The 21,104-nt window shown below is 46.3% G+C and overlaps 1 protein-coding gene across 19 annotated transcripts in view; it reads left to right on the plus strand.

The window, feature by feature from the left end:
- Window positions 1-21,104, plus strand: part of atp2b2 (ATPase plasma membrane Ca2+ transporting 2) — a 999,595-nt gene that overhangs the window by 627,291 nt on the left and 351,200 nt on the right. For all 19 annotated transcript variants that reach the window (XM_038812615.1, XM_038812611.1, XM_038812620.1 and 16 more), the window contains one exon: window positions 16,184-16,381. In XM_038812615.1, the coding sequence (XP_038668543.1) occupies window positions 16,184-16,381 (198 nt within the window). The remainder of the gene's footprint in view (window positions 1-16,183; window positions 16,382-21,104) is intronic.

Consider the following 21,104-nt stretch of genomic DNA (forward strand, 5'->3'; position numbering starts at 1 on the left):
AACACAGACTCTTATGCTCCGCCTGCTGGGCAGAACCAGCAGGCATGTTCTACCACTCATACTACAGTATTAGGTACATCTCACCTAGGTACCGCGATACCCCTAATATAGCCTACCACACCCAGTGACGATGAAAGGTCACAGGTCTGAAACGTTGACTCTTGGCGCGATTCTGTGGGCTCGTTGCTCTCTCGTTCAAGCGTAACGAGGCCGGTGAAGAGTGGGAGAGGCCAAAATTGGGATCCGTGCCAGGTGCCAAACAGTTTGTGATGCAACAGGCCCACTCCCATTGGCGAAATCGGGATCTCACCATAGCAAGGCGAGAAGCCAATTATCACCACTTAAGCCCCATTTCTATACAATTAACAAGAGTGATCACATATCCAGTGGCCTTCTGTCATTCAGTGATCTCCCCAGTAAGTGCTCACGCTGGTGCTGATTAGTACTCCTTTTGAAAAATGTGAACCTGCCTTCAGTGGGGAGTTGAGGAGGTGAGTAGCCATCTTTACTCACAGGCAAAGAGCCCGGGGTGCTGGATGTGGGGTGGGGGACCCTCGGCTGGGGGCGAGGGGCCCTCCGCAGGGGTGGTCCGCCATGGATGGGGGAAGGGGGGAACAGGACATCCCTCTTGGCCTCCACTGCATCTGGGAACCTCCCCAGGCCTGCATTCCTGAATCTTAGGGCCGGTCTCCTGGGTGCCATTGCTGTGAGCTGGCTGGGGTTGGCTGAGCAAGTGCAGCTTAAGTGCTACTCGACCTTGTTAGCGGGGGGTTGGTGAGCGCGGTCCCGGCGAATCAGCTGGTGAGCCTCATTTTCGATGAGAAGCCCTTGAGGCCTTGTTAAGTGGACCTGTTAACGTTGAATTGCATTGCCGGCCTCGCTGGGCCGGGCGCTGGGAAACTCGCGACAATTCCCGCTCACTACCAAACTCGGAAATTTTTACGGAGAATTACACCCTCTGTTTCTCTCTCCACAGACATGGCCTGACCTGCTGAGTTTTTTCAGCATTTCCTGCGTCAGATTTCCAGCATCCGCAGTAAAAATCATAACTGGCCCATTTTCTCATTTAAAAAGATATCATTTTCATGAAAATGGTTTTATAGTAGGAATGGGGTATCCAGAAATCAGTTCTGTCAGGCTTTTCATAGCTAAAATAGTGAAATTATTTTCTCAAAATATTGTCGAAAATCTATGATAAACATAATGGAATGTGATGTAGCCAATAATGAAATTGGGATAAATATCTCTAGTTCTGACCTTCACCATAACTTAGCACATTCATCTTTATTTATGAAAATAAAATAATGTTATTCAATAATCTCTAGCATATTGTTTGTCTCACACGCATACTCTGTTCTATTATTGGCATTCTCTATCTTGAATTTTAAATATCTTTTGCTTTATAATACATTTGAGTTTTGAATGCCTCTAATTTACATTTTCTGATATAATCGCTCTGCTAATAGTTCCACTATGATTTATACTAAATGCTGTGGTCCTTTAAGTAATACACAACAGATCGTATAGATCGAATATAAAACTATTATCAGCAACACCAATTATTGGTTCATACATTAATATTATTTAGGATGAATTCCCATTGTGCATTATTACTAATAAATGTCTAATGTGTTTTGTCTGAAAATGTTCTGCACGTTGAAGAAATGTTGGCTCCTAATTGGTTAAAGACCGTTTTCAAGTAGTAAGCAACTAAAGCTTCATACCCATTTGCCTTGCCAGTTCAGCCTGCTGATTTGTAATTGACATGATCGTAGAAAGCATTAACATATTAACGTTTCATTATCAGTCAAAAATATGATAGAGAACTCCTATCGGGAGACTGCATAAAAATTGGAATCTCAAGCAAAACAAAAACTACCTGCAGAATACATATTTAAACCTGTAACAACAGACCAGCGATATCTCGAGTTGCTGTCATTCAATTCTGTCCATTGGTAGCAGGCCTGGGACCTTCCCACTATCCCTCGAGCAAAGAATTCCTTTACTTTTAATGGCGTGTCAGTCAACCTAATTTTCTGTCAGCAAAATAAATGTTGTGGCACTGCTAGTCACCATTGTATTCAGTGCTCTCAATGACAAACCAAGGACATTGCAAGAAGCTGCCTGCTGGGTGTAAGATTTGCAGTTCTATTACACAATATTCGTTGGTCTTCAAGCTCAATTAACTTATGTTAAAAAAAAAATAATTTCCTGTCAGCTCGTAAAACCTGCAAAAGGGATTTATTTTATTTTAAAATGCAACCCGGCTGCCTGTATTGATTGTGCAGGGCTGGATTTCTCTTCATAAGCCTTCCTGAAATTGGAAGGACAGCAGCAGAGAATAACACAGAATCTGCTGTTGGTGCCAACTGCTGCAAGCTGCATTTCCTTCCCTTCACGTCTGCTGGAACCCCTGTTTCCTCATCTGCTTCCTGCTAACAGGGGGAGCAGGGCTGAGGCGCTAGTGCCTCTGCCAGCGCCCCCCCCCCCCCACCCCCATTTGTGTTAACCCCAATTAAAACTGTTTTGAATTACCACCATGTTGCCCATTTAAGACTGGGATGAAGAGGAATTTCTTCTGTCAGAGGATAGTGCATCTGTACAGTTCTTTACTGCAGAGGGCTCTAGAGGCTGGGTCGTTAAGTATGTTCGAGGGGGGGCAGCACGGTGGCACAATGGTTAGCATTGCTGCCTACGGCGCTGAGGACCCGGGTTCGAATCCCGGCTCTGGGTCACTGTCCGTGAGGAGTTTGCACATTCTCCCCGTGTCTGCGTGGGTTTCACCCGCACAACCCAAAGATGTGCAAGATAGGTGGATTGGCCACACTAAATTGCCCCTTAATTGGAAAAAAATAATTGGGTACTCTAAGTATGTTCGAGGCTGGGTCATGAAGTATGTTCAAGGCTGAGATATACAGATTTTTTTTTAATCAGTGAGGAAATCAAGGGTTATGGGGATAAGGCAGGAAAGTGGCGATTTCATTGAATAGCGGAGCAGATTCGAAGGGCTGAATGGCCTACTTCTGCTCCGACATCTTATGCTCTATCATTGGAAGTCTCCTCGCCCTCCAACTTTGCCCTTACCTCTGTCGGCCTTGGTTTCCGTTGAGTCCTACATGCTGCAGTTCCGCTGATCTTTGGATGCCACTGCCCCATGGCCACTTCAACACCAGTGGGATTGTACAATGATGCATTGACTGTCTCTCTCTCTCTACTGACCAAGGGAAGTTGGCCAATGTTGGGATTGAGATAGCGGTGGATCTCGCTACTGTACTGCTACTGTGCACTGTAGGAGAATTTAGTCCATCTTTTTTTCCCGTTAGACATCCTTGAACCACAAAACGAGTGGCAGTGTTTGTTGGCAAAAATACTGTCGTTTATGCTCACAGTTGTAACTTTATGACCTTCATAACTATTTCTCTCATGGCGTTGCAGCTTAATGAATTCCTGGCCTTTCTTGCTACTTGTAAATAATTTCTGAATGAGACTGGTAAGAAATGGGGCTTGGCAACACTCCTGTGACACACCTGGAGATGATTTATGATATCAAAGATGAAAGTTGTTGTTGTATCAATCTATGGCTGCGATATCTGACAGCAGAACTGTGGCACAGAGAGTGGCAAATGGTGCGCAATATACCACACATGAGCTGGCAATTTTTCACTGCCATCATTTGGAATCAAATGTCTTTGGGCAGAAGTAACCCTTGGCAATACTAAAGTGTGCTAATTTAGCAGGGATGATTGCCTCTGGCATACTGGTCTATCGAGCAGCAAACTGCCCACTGTAAGGCTCATCTGGCACTAATGCAAAAACAAAAGAGGGAGGATATGGGCGAGTCATTGTTAGCGGGAGGCAAGAGTAGCTTGGCAGAGTTGGACATCAATGTACCCAACCAAATTGGTGGTCCATCGGATAATCCCCCAGGACGAGAATACTCACGAGATCAACAACTCCTTCATAACATTGAAAAATGCAACAATGAAAAAAAAAATCAGGTGGTGAAATCTCAGGCCCACGGTGGTGGAAATCTGATTAATATACTTCCTGCTGCCCATCTCCCTTCAAGTTGACAGTTTTTATTGTGATCAGAGAGACTGAAAGCAACGGCTTATAGAAAAAAGTAATTAAAGTCAAGTTGGTCACAAAGGAAAGGTTTGATGTGAAATCTTTATAACAGCTAGTAAAATAAGTTTGCCTTTTGCTGGCAGTACTATGCGAAGAATCCTGCAGTGTGCGCACTATGTGTGATCTTGGCTTACTTGAATACTCTATTATTAGAAGTCAAATTCTACCATGAATTTTTCATAGCAGCTATTTCACTTTTCCATTTTGTGAAGATATTAAGAGGTCTCACACAGACTCTTCTTTAATAAAACGGGAAAGTCAAAGATCAGAATTGCATGTCCAAACGTTCAGAAGGGCATAAGGCCGGCGAAATCAGATCTGAGGCGTGTGGAAGAGCTTTTGTTTGAAGAACTATCACAGCTTTAACTGAGGTAAATAATCTACCTTCCTACAATACCCAACAAGCAACATGAGAAGTAAATGACCTGTTAGTTTCGGTAATACTGACAGTTTTCATCCCCCTGTTTTCAAATGACAAACACTGGTAATGAAATAGAAGATGGTGGCACTTGAGGCACAATACATCAAGACGAATTGCCTGACATGTCATTGTTATTATACCAGTGCTAACATGTTACTTCAACATGACATTCTGGAATGAATTTGTAACTCTAGACAATAAATAAGGACCTTGTTATTTTGTGTTAAGATTTCTGGGGCATTATTTTACTTAAATAGAATACTCGGTTACAATTCTAAGTGATCTCGATTCTATATGTCGTTCAATTGAGCATTAATTAATGGAATAGAGCAGGTGATAAATTAATCAGTGAAATTTTAATTAGTGCTTTCTGATTGTTTTTATTCATTCATGGGATGAGTGTATGGAATGAGTGTATCACTGGCTCGGCTCATGCCTAATTGCCCTTGAGAAGATGGTTGTGAACTGCCTTCTTGAACCGCTGCAGTCCATGTGGTGTAGGCAGACCCACAGTGCTGTTAGAGAGGGAGTTCCAGGATTTTGACCAAGTGACAGGGAAAAACAGTGATATAATTTTAAGCCAGGTTGGCATGCGGCTTGGAGGGGAACTCGCAGGTGATGATGTTCCCGTGCCGCTGCTGTCATTGTCCTACTAGGAGGTAGAGTTCGCAGGTTTGGAAAGGGCGGTTGAAAGAATCTTGGGGAGTTGCTGAACTGCATCTTGTAGACGGTACACACTGCTGCTCCCACGTGTCAGTGGTGGAGGGAATGAATGTTGACGGTGGTGGATAGGGTGTAGTGCTTTGTTCTGGATGGTGTCAAGCTTCATGAATGTTGTTGGGGCTGCACTCATCCAGGCGAGCGGGGTGTAGTCCATCATACTCCTGATTTGTGCTTTGTAGATGGTGGACAGGCTTTGGGGAGTCAGGAAGTGACACATAATTCCCAGCCACTGATCTGCTCTTGTAGCCACAGTATTTATATGGTTGTCTAATGGTAACCCCCAGGATGTTCATGGTGGGGTTTCAGTGATACTAATACTATTTGATATCAAGAGGAGATGGTTAGATTCTTTCCTGCCAGGGATGGTCATTACCTGCACTAGTGTGGCATGAAGGTTACTTGTCACTCATCGCCCAAGCATGAACATTGTTCAGGGGTGGGATTTTCCAGCCTTTCCCACTGGCGGGATCTTCCAGTCCTGCAGAAGGTGAAGCCCCGTAGTGAGTTCCTTGGAGGCAGGACATGTGAGCCATGCAAAACGCCCTTGTCATTGGCGGCCCGGAAGATTCCGCCGGCAGCCAATGGTGAGCAGCCTCTGCTGTTGGAATACACACTGAGGGGCCGGAAAATCCGGCCCCAGGTCTTGCTGCCTTTGGACATGGACGTCTTCAGTCTCTGAAGAGTCTGAAATGATGCTGAACATTGCGTAATCATCTGCAAACATCCCCACTTCTGACCTTATTTTGGACGGAAGGTCATTGATGAAACAGCTGAAGGGGGTTAGCTAAGGACACTATACTGGGGAACCCCTGCTCTGATGTCCAAGGGATGAGATGATTAGTCTCCAACAGCCACAATCACATTCCTTGTGTGCTGAGTATGAATACAACCAGTGAATGGTTGTGAATGCCTCTGATTCCCATTAACTTCACTTTTCCACATCTCCTTGGTGCCACACTCGGTCAAATGTTGTCGTGATGTCAAGGACAGTCACACACCTGACTTCTGGGATTCTTTTTTCCACGTTTGGCCCAAAGCTGTAGTGAGGTCTGGATCTGAGTGGCCCTGGTGCAACTCAACCAGATCATTGGTGAACAGGTTAATGCTGAGTAAGTGACACTTGAAACACTGTCGGCTTTATCTTCATCACTTTGTTGATGTTGGAGACTTATGGGGCAATAATTGGATTTGTCCCATTTTGTGTCACTGAGACATGAGGGTAAATATTCCGACCCCGCCCACCGTAGGAATTATCATGGGTGGGACGGATAATTTAATGGACCATTTAAAATGTCCATTGATCTCGGGTGGGATCACGCCCTTAGCTGAGTAATCTTTTACATTGTCAGGGAGGTGTTCAGATAAGCTATAATGGAACAACTTGGCTAAGAATGTGGCTAGCTCTGAAACACAGATCTTTAGTATGAAAGCCGGGATGTGGTCCGGGCCCAAAGGCTTCTGGCATTTAGTATGTCCAGACATTTCGTGACATCATGTGGAGTAAATTGAATTGGCTAAAGACAGATATTTTTGATGCTGGGGTCGTTGAGGAAGTTGAAGTGAATTTACCCCTTCTGGTTAAAGATGGTTACAAATACTTCAGCCTTTGTCTTATGTCCTGATGTGTTGGGCTCCCCTGTCAATGATAATGAGGGTTTTTGGAGCCTCCTCCTCTGCTTCGCTATTTATTTGACCTCCAGTGTTCATGACTGCAAAACCTATATCTAATCCATTAATTGTGGGATTGTTAAATTCTGCCTACTGCTTCTGCTGTTTAGCATCCGTTTAATTCTGTGGTATAGATTCACCAGGGTGGCACCTCTTTTTGGTGCCTGATACTGCTCCTGGCATGCTCTCCTGCACTCCTCATTGAACTAGTGATGGTCCTCTGACTTGATGGTAAGAGTAGAGTGAGGGATATGCTGAAACTTAGCAGCTTAAACCCCCCCCCCCCCATCCCACTCACTGGCTCCCCCATCCTGGGAGGCCAATCAAACCACACACTGGATGATAAAACTTGGAGGCCTCCCAGTGGGCTCCACAGCACTCCATGATCCATGGAGGAGGTCCGTGATGGTAATGGTGCTCCATGACCCCTGCCCTGTACCACTTTTGAGGTTCCCTCTCCCTGCTCTCGCAGCATAGGCAATGGAGATCACTATAGGTGATGCTGCTGAGGCTGATAAGCTGATAGCGCACTGATTAAACAGCCAGTAGCTTTGGGGGTCAGCCAGTGTCCTCAATTGTACAGTAGGATTGCTGGCGCTCTCTTAATTGGCCACGGACGACATTAGAACATAGAACATAGAACGATACAGCGCAGTACAGGCCCTTCGGCCCTCGATGTTGCACCGACATGGAAAAAAAAAAAACTAAAGGCCATCTAACCTACACTATGCCCTTATCATCCATATGCTTATCCAATAAATTTTTAAATGCCCTCAATGTTGGCGAGTTCACTACTGTTGCAGGTAGGGCATTCCACGGCCTCACCACTCTTTGCGTAAAAAACCCACCTCTGACCTCTGTCCTATATCTATTACCCCTCAATTTAAGGCTATGTCCCCTCGTGCTAGCCACCTCCATCCGCGGGAGAAGGCTCTCGCTGTCCACCCTATCTAACCCTCTGATCATTTTGTATGCCTCTATTAAGTCACCTCTTAACCTTCTTCTCTCTAACGAAAACAACCTCAAGTCCATCAGCCTTTCCTCATAAGATTTTCCCTCCATACCAGGCAACATCCTGGTAAATCTCCTCTGCACCCGTTCCAAAGCTTCCACGTCCTTCCTATAATGAGGCGACCAGAACTGTACGCAATACTCCAAATGCGGCCGTACCAGAGTTTGGTACAGCTGCATCATGACCTCATGGCTCCGGAACTCAATCCCTCTACCAATAAAGGCCAACACACCATAGGCCTTCTTCACAACCCTATCAACCTGGGTGGCAACTTTCAGGGATCTATGTACATGGACACCGAGATCCCTCTGCTCATCCACACTACCAAGAATTTTACCATTAGCCAAATATTCCGCATTCCTGTTATTCTTTCCAAAGTGAATCACCTCACACTTCTCCACATTAAACTCCATTTGCCACCTCTCAGCCCAGCTCTGCAGCTTATCTATGTCCCTCTGTAACCTGCAACATCCTTCCGCACTGTCTACAACTCCACCGACTTTAGTGTCGTCTGCAAATTTACTCACCCATCCTTCTGCGCCCTCCTCTAGGTCATTTATAAAAATGACAAACAGCAACGGCCCCAGAACAGATCCTTGTGGTACGCCACTCGTAACTGAACTCCATTCTGAACATTTCCCATCAACTACCACTCTCTGTCTTCTTTCAACTAGCCAATTTCTGATCCACATCTCTAAATCACCCTCAATCCCCAGCCTCCGTATTTTCTGCAATAGCCGACCGTGGGGAACCTTATCAAACGCTTTACTGAAATCCATATACACCACATCAACTGCTCTACCCTCGTCTACCTGTTCAGTCACCTTCTCAAAGAACTCGATAAGGTTTGTGAGGCATGACCTACCCTTCACAAAACCATGCTGACTATCCCTAATCATATTATTCCTATCTAGATGATTATAAATCGTATCTTTTATAATCCTCTCCAAGACTTTACCCACCACAGACGTTAGGCTCACCGGCCTATAGTTACCTGGGTTATCTCTACTCCCCTTCTTGAACAAAGGGACCACATTTGCTATCCTCCAGTCCTCTGGCACTATTCCTGTAGCCAATGATGACCTAAAAATCAAAGCCAAAGGCTCAGCAATCTCTTCCCTGGCTTCCCAGAGAATCCTAGGATAAATCCCATCTGGCCCCGGGGACTTATCTATTTTCACCTTGTCCAGAATTGCCAACACTTCTTCCCTACGCACCTCAATGCCATCTATTCTAATAGCCTGGGTCTCAGCATTCTCCTCCACAATATTATCTTTTTCTTGAGTGAATACTGACGAAAAGTATTCATTTAGTATCTCGCTTATCTCCTCAGCCTCCACACACAACTTCCCACCACTGTCCTTGACTGGCCCTACTCTTACCCTAGTCATTCTTTTATTCCTGACATACCTATAGAAAGCTTTTGGGTTTTCCTTGATCCTACCTGCCAAAGACTTCTCATGTCCCCTCCTTGCTCGTCTCAGCTCTCTCTTTAGATCCTTCCTCGCTTCCTTGTAACTATCAAGCGCCCCAACTGAAACTTCACGCCTCATCTTCACATAGGCCTCCTTCTTCCTCTTAACAAGAGATTCCACTTCTTTGGTAAACCACGGTTCCCTCGCTCGACCCCTTCCTCCCTGCCTGACTGGTACGTACTTATCAAGAACATGCAATAGCTGTTCCTTGAACAAGCTCCACATATCCAGTGTGCCCAACCCTTGCAGCCTACTTCTCCAACCAACACATCCTAAGTCATGTCTAATGGCATCATAATTGCCCTTCCCCCAGCTATAACTCTTGCTCTGCGGGGTATACTTATCCCTTTCCATCACTAACGTAAAGGTCACCGAATTGTGGTCACTGTCTCCAAAGTGTTCACCTACCTCCAGATCTAACACCTGGCCTGGTTCATTACCCAAAACCAAATCCAAAGTGGCCTCACCTCTTGTTGGCCTGTCAACATATTGTGTCAGAAAACCCTCCTGCACACATTGTACAAAGAACGACCCATCCAATGTACTCGAACTATATCTTTTCCAGTCAATATTAGGAAAGTTAAAGTCTCCCATAACAACTACCCTGTTACTTTCGCTCTTTTCCAGAATCATCTTCGCCATCCTTTCCTCTACATCTCTAGAACTATTAGGTGGCCTATAGAAAACTCCCAACAGGGTGACCTCTCCTTTCCTGTTTCTAACCTCAGCCCATACTACCTCGGAAGAAGAGTCCCCATCTTGCATCCTTTCTACCACCGTAATACTGTCCTTGACTAGCAGCGCCACACCTCCCCCTCTTTTGCCCCCTTCTCTGACCTTACTAAAGCACCTAAACCCCGGAACCTGCAACAACCATTCCTGTCCCTGCTCTATCCATGTCTCTGAAATGGCCACAACATCGAAGTCCCAGGTACCAACCCATGCTGCCAGTTCCCCTACCTTATTTCGTATACTCCTGGCATTGAAATAGACACACATTATGCTGCCCTGAGTCCTGCCGGCCACTGAAACGGGGTCACAAACAAAGAACAAAGCACAGGAACAGGCCCTTCGGCCCACCAAGCCTGCGTCGATCATGATGCCTGTATAAACTAAAACCTTCTGCACTTCTGGGGTCCATATCCCTTGTTAGAGAGGGGGAGAGCCACAGGCTGCACTGACTGCCTGCCCCTTCTAGCGGGCACCCATCTATCTGCGCTTTGGGCGTGACCACATCTGTAAAACTCCTGTCTATGACACTTTCCGCCACCTGTATACTCTGAAGTGTATCCAACTTCTGCTCCAACCGATCCATGCGGACTGAGTGTCACCTCCCATTTTCAGTCCTGATGGTGGGACTTCTGCCGTCTAAAGAAAATTGAAATATATTCTCTATTAGTCTAGAAGTATTTTTTTAAGATACTGAAGGATATGTCCTACCTTGTACGGTTTGAGTTCCACATTAATTAGGCCAGCCTGGAATAAAGTGTGAATCCCAAACGTCTCTCAGCTCTTTTCATGATTAATGAGAAATTGCAAAGGACATTGAGTTATTATGTATGTGCTACCTGTGTTCAGCACCTTGCTGCATTGCAGCTAAAGGAAAGATGAATCCAGCTCTTGAGGCTGCAGTGTCCCACTTTTCCAATGTGCAGGAATGACCTGAGGAAACCTGGGGAAAGATTTCCTCCCTCAGTCTATCTATCTTGGGAAATAAAATATTTAAATTGCCCTCTTGGAATCAATCTCTGTAAGGCTGATGACCTCAATGATTCAATAACGGTGACTGGCATTAATTTAAGAGCAAAGAGAAGAAGTCAGGGGTCCCATCATTAACTGTGCCTTACACATTTTCGTTGCCCTTGGAATAAAAGGAAAGTGAACTGCATTGTGTTCTCAAAGCAACGCTTTCAAGGTCAGCATAGGTTTTGATTAAAATATTTTGTCACTCTGTGGTACAGGTGATTGAACAACACAACTGACAGCAGTCAAAGCATTACTCGGAGCAGTAGGCGGCACGGTGGAACAGTGGTTAGCACTGCTGCCTCGCAGCGCTGAGGACCCAGGTTCGCTCCCGACCCCGGGTCACTGTCTGTGTGGAGTTCGCACATTCTCCCCGTGTCTGTGTGGGTTTCACCCCCACAACCCAAAGATGTGCAGGATAGGTGGATTGGCCACACTAAATTTCCCCTTTAATAGGAAAAAAATAACTGGGTACTCAAAATTAATTTTAAAAAACAACAAAAAAAAATTACTTGAAGCAGTAAACCTCCAAGTACCCATGTCCCCTAGTGGTTGTTATCAGAGCTGCACTTTCCCTCTCTGTCGGATGAGGAGAATAGAGTAGAGGGACAATAATTTTTTTAAAATGAAAATTGGGATTGGAGCAGCATCACCCTGTCTACTTTTACACCATTCTTAACGGCTAATGGGATGATTTTGCTGCTGTGCAGTGTCCTTGGGAGCATGTGGCATCCCATTTTGCAGCCCATTTAAGATTCGCTGCTCTAGAAAAGTGGCCTCCTAGGCAGCAAAGCATTTGTAATACCTGCTGATTTTGAGTTTTAGGCTTTTTGAAGGCACTTCTTGTAATTTTATCAGGTTTACTTAATTCTTGGACTTTGGCTCCTCTGAACCTTCAGCCTTTGCCTTGAGTTTGCCAACACAGATCTTATGGTTTGAAACTATCTGAATGCAGGGCTTGTTATCTGAATTCTTCCCTTTTGATTGCACCCATTATTAGACTTTTCAAGAGATTTCTTTCCCTGGTGATGTCATCCTGAGACTTATTTGAATTTATGAATAATTATGCAAATTAGCTTCAACCGGGAAATTGAGTGCACTTTTAATTGAGATTCAGGCAGGCCTTAATGCAATGCGAACCAAGTTAGGTCAAGTTACAGCTGATGAAATGTTCCTGTTCTATTGAGCTTTATTGAGCGGTGAGAACTTTGCCATGTGAAAGGGAATTTCACGTCAAACTCTGAACATGTTTGATGTCATTTTGGGACCAAAAGCATTTGAGCCATTTTCAATTTGAGAGTGGGCCAAGTGAATCAGTGAAACACCACGGACACTGCGATCTTCCTGACTTCTGATCCACACGTTGGCTGGCTGTTTTTAACAGTGCCCTAAATCATTACCTCTCACTGAACAAACCTTTATTTACTACGCATATATCTATTAATGAAGAGAATTTCACAAGTGTAATTAGACAAAAAGATCTGTGAGAATATTTTAGACATGCTGATGGAGTCTGTTTTTAATGGGTTATTTCAAAGATTCAATGCAGCATCGAAAACTGCGGCCTAGGGAACTGACTGGAACTGCAGCAGCTGTTTGAGTTCCTTATAATTGAAATTGCGACACCTCAGGAGAACGTGAAAATCTGAATATGCTATTTGCTGCCAACTTTGCTTGTAGCGCCCATGGTCTCTGAACCAAACACGATCGACTGAAATATTGTTCATGTTTCTTTTTCTTTCTGTCTTTGGGAAGTACAATGGGAAATCCTTTTCCTACGTTAAAGCAAATTGTTGTTTGCAATTTATGTACCTTCATTTAGTTTTGAACTTTATTCAATTCATTCCAAATGTTTTTGTGTAGTTCCTTGCATCCTGTGACCCCCCTGCCAATCCTTCCCCATATCATTGGGATTTATCTTATTTTATTGTTTTTAAAAATAAATTTAGAGTACCCAATTATTTTTTTCCCAATTAAGAGGCAATTTAGCGTGGCCAATCCCAATGCACATCTTTGGGTTGTGGGGGTGAAACCCACGCAGACACGGGGAGAATGTGCAAACTCCACACGAACAGTGACCCAGGGCCAGGATTTGAACCCAGGTCCTCAGCGCCATAGGCAGCAGTGCTAACCACTGTGCTGCGTGCCACCCTCTCTTATTCTATTGTTGACTCTTCTGTATTGAGTCTCTAATTTGTTACTGACTGGGCTGGAATTTGCCCCGGCAACGGGATCCCAACATCGGGACCAAATGGAGGTCCTAGGCCAACACTTGCAGGGAGCGAGACCGGAGGAGCAACCGTCTGGAGATAGCCTCCTAATTAGTCACTTTGGCACGCACCCAATCTGAGAGCTGATAGCTCTGAAACCTTGGCAGCCCCACTGGAAGAGGTTGGTGCTGCTGAGGCGGGTCGAAAGTGCGGATGCATCTCAGCATGGAGGTGCCTGAACACAGTCATCCAATAGCAAGGTTATAGACCCAGTAGATCTATCAAGCTGGAGGGGAAACCCTTGCAATGGATTGGTTTTGACTGTGGTTCTGAACTTTAATGTACATGGCTCACTCTTAGTGGACATGTTTGATATCATTTTGGGACCAAAAACATTTGAGTCATTTTCAATTTGAGAGTGGGCCAAGTGAATCAGTGAAACACCACGGACACTGCGATCTTCCTGACTTCTGAGCCACACGTTGGCAGTCTCTGGCTCCAATGGCCTCCCATCTGGCAACGACATTATTATTTTATTTGTTCTTGGGATGTGGGCATCGCTGACTGGGCCAGCATTTGTTGCCCATCCCTAATTGCGCTTGAACTGAGTGGCTTACTAGGCCATTTCAGTGGAGGGCAGCTAAGAGTCAACCACATTACTGTGCGGATCTGGAGTCACATGTAGGCCAGACCAGATAAGGACGGCAGATTTTCTTCCATGTAGGGCCTTAGTGAGCCAGATGGGTTTTTATGACAATCAGCAATGATTTCATGTCATCATTAGACCTTTTTTCCAGATTTTTATTTAATTCAATCCTTGTGGTGGGATTCAAACTCAGGACCCCAGAGCATTATCCTAGGTGTCGGGATTACTCGTCCAATGACAATACCACTACGCCACCACCTTCCCAATCTGTTTCTCACCCCATCCCTGGGTAAGGCAGCAGGAATGGATTGGAGCCTTATCCTGACATGTTTCCCTTCCCTTTATTTTCCTGGCATCCCTTCTCTGCATTGCCTCTAAGCCTGAGCATGGGGCAGGGAAGGCTCAGGCCATTATGGACTGATCTAGGATGGCTTAGCTAACATTTAGGGCGCGATCTTCCCAAAAGGGAACAAAGTCCCCGAGCAAGCGCATTTAGTCAGGTGTTTCCCCGCACTCGCTTTGAATAAAGGGCCTAAATGAGGAACACGCGGCCGAGGCCGCACATAGTCCCATTTTTTATAATGGGGAGCTCCGCTCTTTTTGTTTCAGCAGCGTGAAGAAGAGGTTAAAGTATGAACCCATCAGCTTCTTGTGGCTGTATGGAGATTAGGTAATTTGGTTTAATTTAGTTGCCCATCTGCCAGGTCTCCACCAGACAATCCGGGTTAAAATTGTCTCATACGTCGGTCCACTGTGTGAAAACTCTGATTCTTCCGACTGCTCCTTGGGTTAAAACAGTGTAACCCATAGTATTGGTCACAAGCAGAAAGTTAAACAAATCTTATTGTTAACCATCTGGTTCGAACAAAGAAAAATACAGCAGAGGGAAAGGCCTTTTGGCCCTCCAAGCTTGTGCCGATCATAATGCCCTAACTAAAAACAAAACCTTCTGCCCTTACATGGAGCATATCCCTCTATTTCCTCCTTACTCATGTACCCATCCAGATGCCTCTTAATTGTTACCAATGTGCCTGCTTCCAGTACATCCTCTGGCAGGATGTTCCAGGCACCCCCACGCTCTGTGTGAAAAACCTATCCCGCACATCTCCCTTAAACTTTCCCCCTCCAGGGGCAGCACGGTGGCCTAGTGGTTAGCACAACCGCCTCACGGCGCTGAGGTCCCAGGTTCAATCCCGGCTCTGGGTCACTGTCCGTGTGGAGTTTGCACATTCTCCCCGTGTCTGCGTGGGTTTCGCCCCCACAACCCAAAAATGTGCAGAGTAGGTGGATTGGCCATGCTAAATTGCCCCTTAATTGGAAAAAATAATTGGGTAATCTAAATTTATATTAAAAAAAACTTTCCCCCTCCCACCTTGAACCTGTGCCCCCTTGTAATTGACATTTCCACACTTGGAAAAAGCCTCTGACTATCCACCCAGTCTATGCCTCTCATAACTTTGTAGACCTCTATCAGGTCTCCCCTCAGCCTCTGTCTTTCCAGTGAAAACAATCCTAGTTTATTGAACCTCTCCTCATAGCCAACACCCTCGAGACCAGGCAACATCCTGGTGAACCTTCTTTGCACTGGGGTTCTGCCATTTACAGTATAATTCATACCTAGATTTGATCCTCCAAAATGCATCACCTCGTATTTGTCCAGATTAAACTCCATCTGCCATTTCTGTGCACAAGTCTCCTCCTATCTGTGTCCTGTTACATCGTCTGACAATCCTCGACACTATCAGCATCCTCCAGATCATTTATATATACTACAAACAATAGAGGTCCCAGCACCGATCCCTGCGGAACATCACTAGCTAAGATCTCCATTCTGAAAAACACCCTTCCACCGCTGCTCTTTGTCTTCTATGACCAAGCCGGTTCTGTATCCATCTAGGTTCTGACAATGTAAGCTGTATTTTGTTCATCAGTATCTTCCTTCACAGTTGTTGGACCAAAATCCAGGAACTCCCTCCCGAATGGCACTGTGGGTGTTCCAATAGGGATTGCAGTTGTTCGAGAAGGCCACCAGCACCTTCTCAAGGGAAATTAAGGATGGACAATAAATGTCCAGACATCGACTCCCACATCTCATGAATGAATACATTTTTAAACAAGTATTGCTCACTAAGTTACAATTATATTTTTTCTCCACAGGTTTAGCCGGCAATCCTGAAGATCTTGAAAACAGAAGACAATTTTTTGGTAGAAACTTTATACCTCCGAAAAAGCCAAAAACTTTCTTACAGTTAGTCTGGGAAGCACTACAAGATGTGACCCTTATCATCCTAGAACTTGCAGCCATTATATCCTTGGGTCTCTCATTTTATCAACCACCTGGAGAGAGAAGTGAAAGTAAGTGAAATATTTTTCTTTATGTGCCCGATTTGGTTCTATATGTATCAGATGTCACGTGCGTTATTGCAATAAATATTTGTTAGTAAGATGAACCAGGTTTATGTGACTGCGTAAATCGTGCACAAATGGGATGTGGTAGAGATTCTTTATTTCAAGAGTTTACTTTGATGCAATGTAGATGAATTTTATGGGCGCATTCATTGTGCTAAAGTAGTAATATGCAATGGTGCAGGGTGTTTTCCAATTTTTTAATCCCAGGCCTGTGCTCCATTAAGGATTCTGAAGCTGAATATCCAAACTGTACTGATTTTACTGCCAAGCTGTGGACAAATGGAAAATTGCATTTTGTGTGTTGTGGCTGCTTTTGTCAGGTTGTAGTTTCTGCCTTTTATCTGTTTGTCGCAGACAGAAGGTATCATTTTGGGTAATATATTGAGTGCTCACTGCTCCCGCCTGGAGGTTGTTTTCCATTGCAATGTGGTCATTGTGGGGTGTGTGGGGGTGGGAGAGATGCGTTGCCTCTCACTGGGGATTACGCCTCTGCAGGTTGGTGGGCATTGTGGAACTCAGCTCGTCAGTACAGGAAGAGGTTGGGACACCATGTTTAAATGCCACCCGGATCTCTGGAACCCCTACCCAAAGCAGCCTCTCGACCCCTTCCATACCCCACCGCCTAAGGGCAGGGAACCCCTGGTCCCAATCCCTGGCAGTGCCAACCTGGCACTCAAGCATCTTGGCACTGCCTGTCATAGTGCCCGGGTAGCAGCGGGAGTGTCTGGAGCCCGTCAAGAGCCCAACCACCCGGGGGCATTCAATAGCCTGGGAGACCCCCTCCAGGTGCTGTTATGCCGTGGCCCAGTGCTAAATGGCGCCATGACAAGGTCCCCCAGGCATGGGCATATTTAAGTGAGCCGAACTGCTCACTTTCTGGATCCCGCCCAGCGATCTCATGAGGCGTCCTGAGCATCGCAAATCTTGTGAGAGGCCTCTCACGAGACTTAGCGGCCTTGTTGCGTTCCAGGTCAGACGGGACAAAGCCGTTCGATCAGGATCCATCTCTTTTCATATGTCTGAGCATTTCTGTCAATAAATATATAAAAAAATCTTACGTGTGTGTGCACCCCCTGGGCAGAATATTAGATCTCTGGGTGGGACAGTCTGAAAGCAAGCAAGGGCACAAAATTGGTGCCAAGCAGCATGCCAACTCTTCAATATGGCCCCGCCTCCCAAGCTGTTTTGGAAAAGTGGCGTGATTTCTATACCAGCACGCCACATGAATGCAACAGTTCAATACTTCCATATGAAAATGACACTTGAGAGCCCATATAAGGGCAGAAAGTGATTTTTGATTGCAGGCACTGGGACTGTGAATAGTCACGACTATGTCTCTGAGTGGGAGGTGACATCATCGTAGGGAGGCAGTTACAGAGACAGGTCCATTTAATACATTAAAAGGGAATGGTTCAGAGAGCTGTTCAGGCACACATCTTGTAGAGGTAGCTATGCAGACACAGGAGCATCTGGAGGGGGTGGTCACCTTACAGGGGCAAAGCAAGGGGGCCCATGCAGCTGGCACATTGCTTCTGGAGGTGAGAGGCCAATTATAGAGATGGGGCTGAGCTATTTGGATGTGGAGATGATGAATGATAAAGAGCACCCACTCTCACAGCAAGTGCAGACCATTGTTCTTGAGCCATGCAGTGGGATTGGACGAGGGTAGGTGAGGAAACAAAGACATTTCTCTCCACATCGGGTAAACTAACAACAACTTAGCTTTTTGAATCAGACTTCCAGTGGCGCAGAAGGTTGCACCTGTCAAGGTGGAAGGTAGCAGAGGTGTGTGCACTGGCGGAGGGACACATACATCCTCACCAGTTGCATTAGCATCCTCTGCCAGGAGCCATCAAAGTGACCATGGCACTGATCTTTGCTTCAGGGTTCTTCCAAGGAATGGAAGTCAACCTCGCTGGCATCTCGCAGCCGACTGATATTAGCAGCATAAGGGAGGTGATATGCCCTGTGTGAGAAGGCATTGGATTAAGTTGAGTTCACCACTGATGGGACCACACAGCCATATAGGGCAATGGGATTTGCTTTGATCACTGGACTTCCTCAGGTACAGGGGGTTGTTGACTGCCCAGTGTGTCCATCGAGGCACTAGCAGAGCATCCAGCAGCATTTAAAGGGATTCCTCCGGTGTCCAGCTGCTGTGTGATCACCACAAGTGTTTCCTGCAAGCCCGTGTGTACTATCCGGCCAGCTGCCATGTCTCCTTCATCCTCAGGCAACCTCAGCTGTTCATACCACTGGAGAGACCACTAAGAGATAATTTTTTAAAAATACATTTAGAGTATCCAATTATTTTATTTCCAATTAAGGGGAAATTTAACATGGCCAATCCAGTTAACCAGCACATCTTTGGGTTGTGGGGGCGAAACCCACGCAGACACGGGAGAATGTGCAAACTCCACACGGGCAGTGATCCAGAGCCGCGATCGAACCTGGGACCTCGGCGCCGTGAGGCAGCAGTGCTAACCACTGCGACACCGTGCCGCCCAAGGGTATCCATTGAAGAGATGGCTGCTGTCACCTATACTCTATCCCTCGATGGAGGCACACTGGTTCTGCAATTACTTCCATCCCAGTAAAAAAACCTCAATCAAACAGGCCATTTGACCATCAAGATGTCGTTCTAGCACCTTGATCGGTCAAAGGATTCACTCCAGGATGTATCAGATTGGAGTGGCTTGGCCCACCAGAGAGGTGTGGACTTATTGAAGGAATAACGTACTTTCTTGGAGGAGCTTAAGGACAAAGTAGTGAAGCAGGATGACCCAGTCTTTCAAGGATCCTTCGGAAAGTCAGTTTGAAGTCTCAAAGCATCAATCAGGATGAAAGAATTCCTGAGCTGTGCTGATTCAGCCACATTTCCCCGGAGGACACTCCTCATCCAGGAAGGTAAGTGGCTCAAGAACTCACCTTTCTATGGGAGAGGGTATAAACCCAGCATGCAAATGAATCATAAAGGTTCTACATCGCTTGACAGCTTAATCTCCAACTGCCACACTGTGCTGACTGACACACATATTTGCCTCTATTCCCTATCTCATAATTCATGTGTCTTGTGGAACTCAATAGGTTTACTCAAATCTGGGTTTAATCATAATCATCTCCAACATTGATTCATTTTAACTGAAACATAGAGAATAGAAGCAGGGGGGAGGCCATTCAGCCCTTTGAACTTGCTCCGCTATTCATTATGATCATAGCTGATCATCCAACTCAATAGCCTGATCTCACCTCCCCCCATATCCTTTGATCCACATCACCCCAAGTACTATATCTAACTGCTTCTTGAAAACATTTAATATTTTGATAACGAATTCCACAGGATGACTACTCTCTGGGTGAAGAAATATCTCCTCATCTCAATCCTGAGTTGTCCACCCTTATCCTCAGACTGTGACACCAGGGCCGGGATTCTCCCCTACCGGGCGGGGCGGGGGATCCCGGCGTGTTGGAGTAGCATGAACCACTCCGGCGTCGGGCCGCCCCAAAGGTGCGGAAGTCTCACCACGCCAGCCGGGGCCGGCTGGCGTAACTCCGCGCATGCGCGGAGCGTCAGTGGCTGCTGACTTCATACCGGCGCATGCGCAGGGGAGGAGGTCTCTTCTGCCTCCGCCATGGTGAAGACCATGGCGAAGGCGGAAGAAAAAGAGTGGCCCCACGGCACAGGCCCACCCGCCGATTGGTGGGCCCCGATCGCGGGCCAGGCCACGTGGGGGCACCCCTCCGGGGTCAGATCGGCCCGTGCCCCACCCCAGGACCCCGGTGCCAGCCCACGCCACCAATCCCGCCGATCAGGTAGGTGCTTTACTCCACGCCGGCGGGAGAGGCCTGTCAGCGGCGGGACTTCGGGCCATCGCGGGCCGGAGAATCGCCGCGGGGGGCCCGCCGACCGGCGCAGCACAATTCCCGCCGAATCTCGGGGGGCAGAGTATTCGGGACACGGCGGGGGCGGGATTGACGCCGGCCCAGGGCAATTCTCCGACCTGGCGGGGGGGGTCGGAGAATCCCGCCCCTGATTCTGGATACCCCCACCATCGGGAACATCCTTCTTGCATCTACCCTGTTAGAATTTTTTAGGTTCCTATGAGATCTGTCCTCATTCTTCTGAACTCCAGCAAATCCTAGCTGACTCAATCTCTCCTCATAAATCAGTCCTGCTATCTGAGAAATCAGCCTGGTAAACCTTCTCTGCACTCCCTCCATAGCAAGGACATCCTTCCTCAGATAAAGAGACCAAAACTGCACACAGTATTCCAGGTGTGGCCTCACTAAGGCCCTGTATAATTGCAGCAAGACATCCCTGCTCCTGTGTATAAATCCTCTCACGGTGAAGGCCAACGTACCATTTGCCCGCTGCACCTGCATGCTTATCTTCAGTGACTGGAGTACGAGAACACCCAGGTTCGGTTGCAAATTTCTCTCTCCTAATTTATGGCCATTCAGATAATAATCTGCCTTCCTGTTTTTTGCTACCAAAGTGGATAACCTCACATTTGACCAAATTACACTGCATTTGCCATTCATTTGCCCACTCACTCAACATCACACTGAAGGAACTGTGCATCGTTCTCACCCGACCATCCAACTTGGTGTCATCTGCAAATTTGGAGATATTACTAGAGATCCATTGTCTAAATAGAACATAGAACAT

This window comes from Scyliorhinus canicula, chromosome 11 (assembly GCF_902713615.1).
Source record: "Scyliorhinus canicula chromosome 11, sScyCan1.1, whole genome shotgun sequence".
In the NCBI taxonomy this organism is placed as follows: domain Eukaryota; kingdom Metazoa; phylum Chordata; class Chondrichthyes; order Carcharhiniformes; family Scyliorhinidae; genus Scyliorhinus; species Scyliorhinus canicula.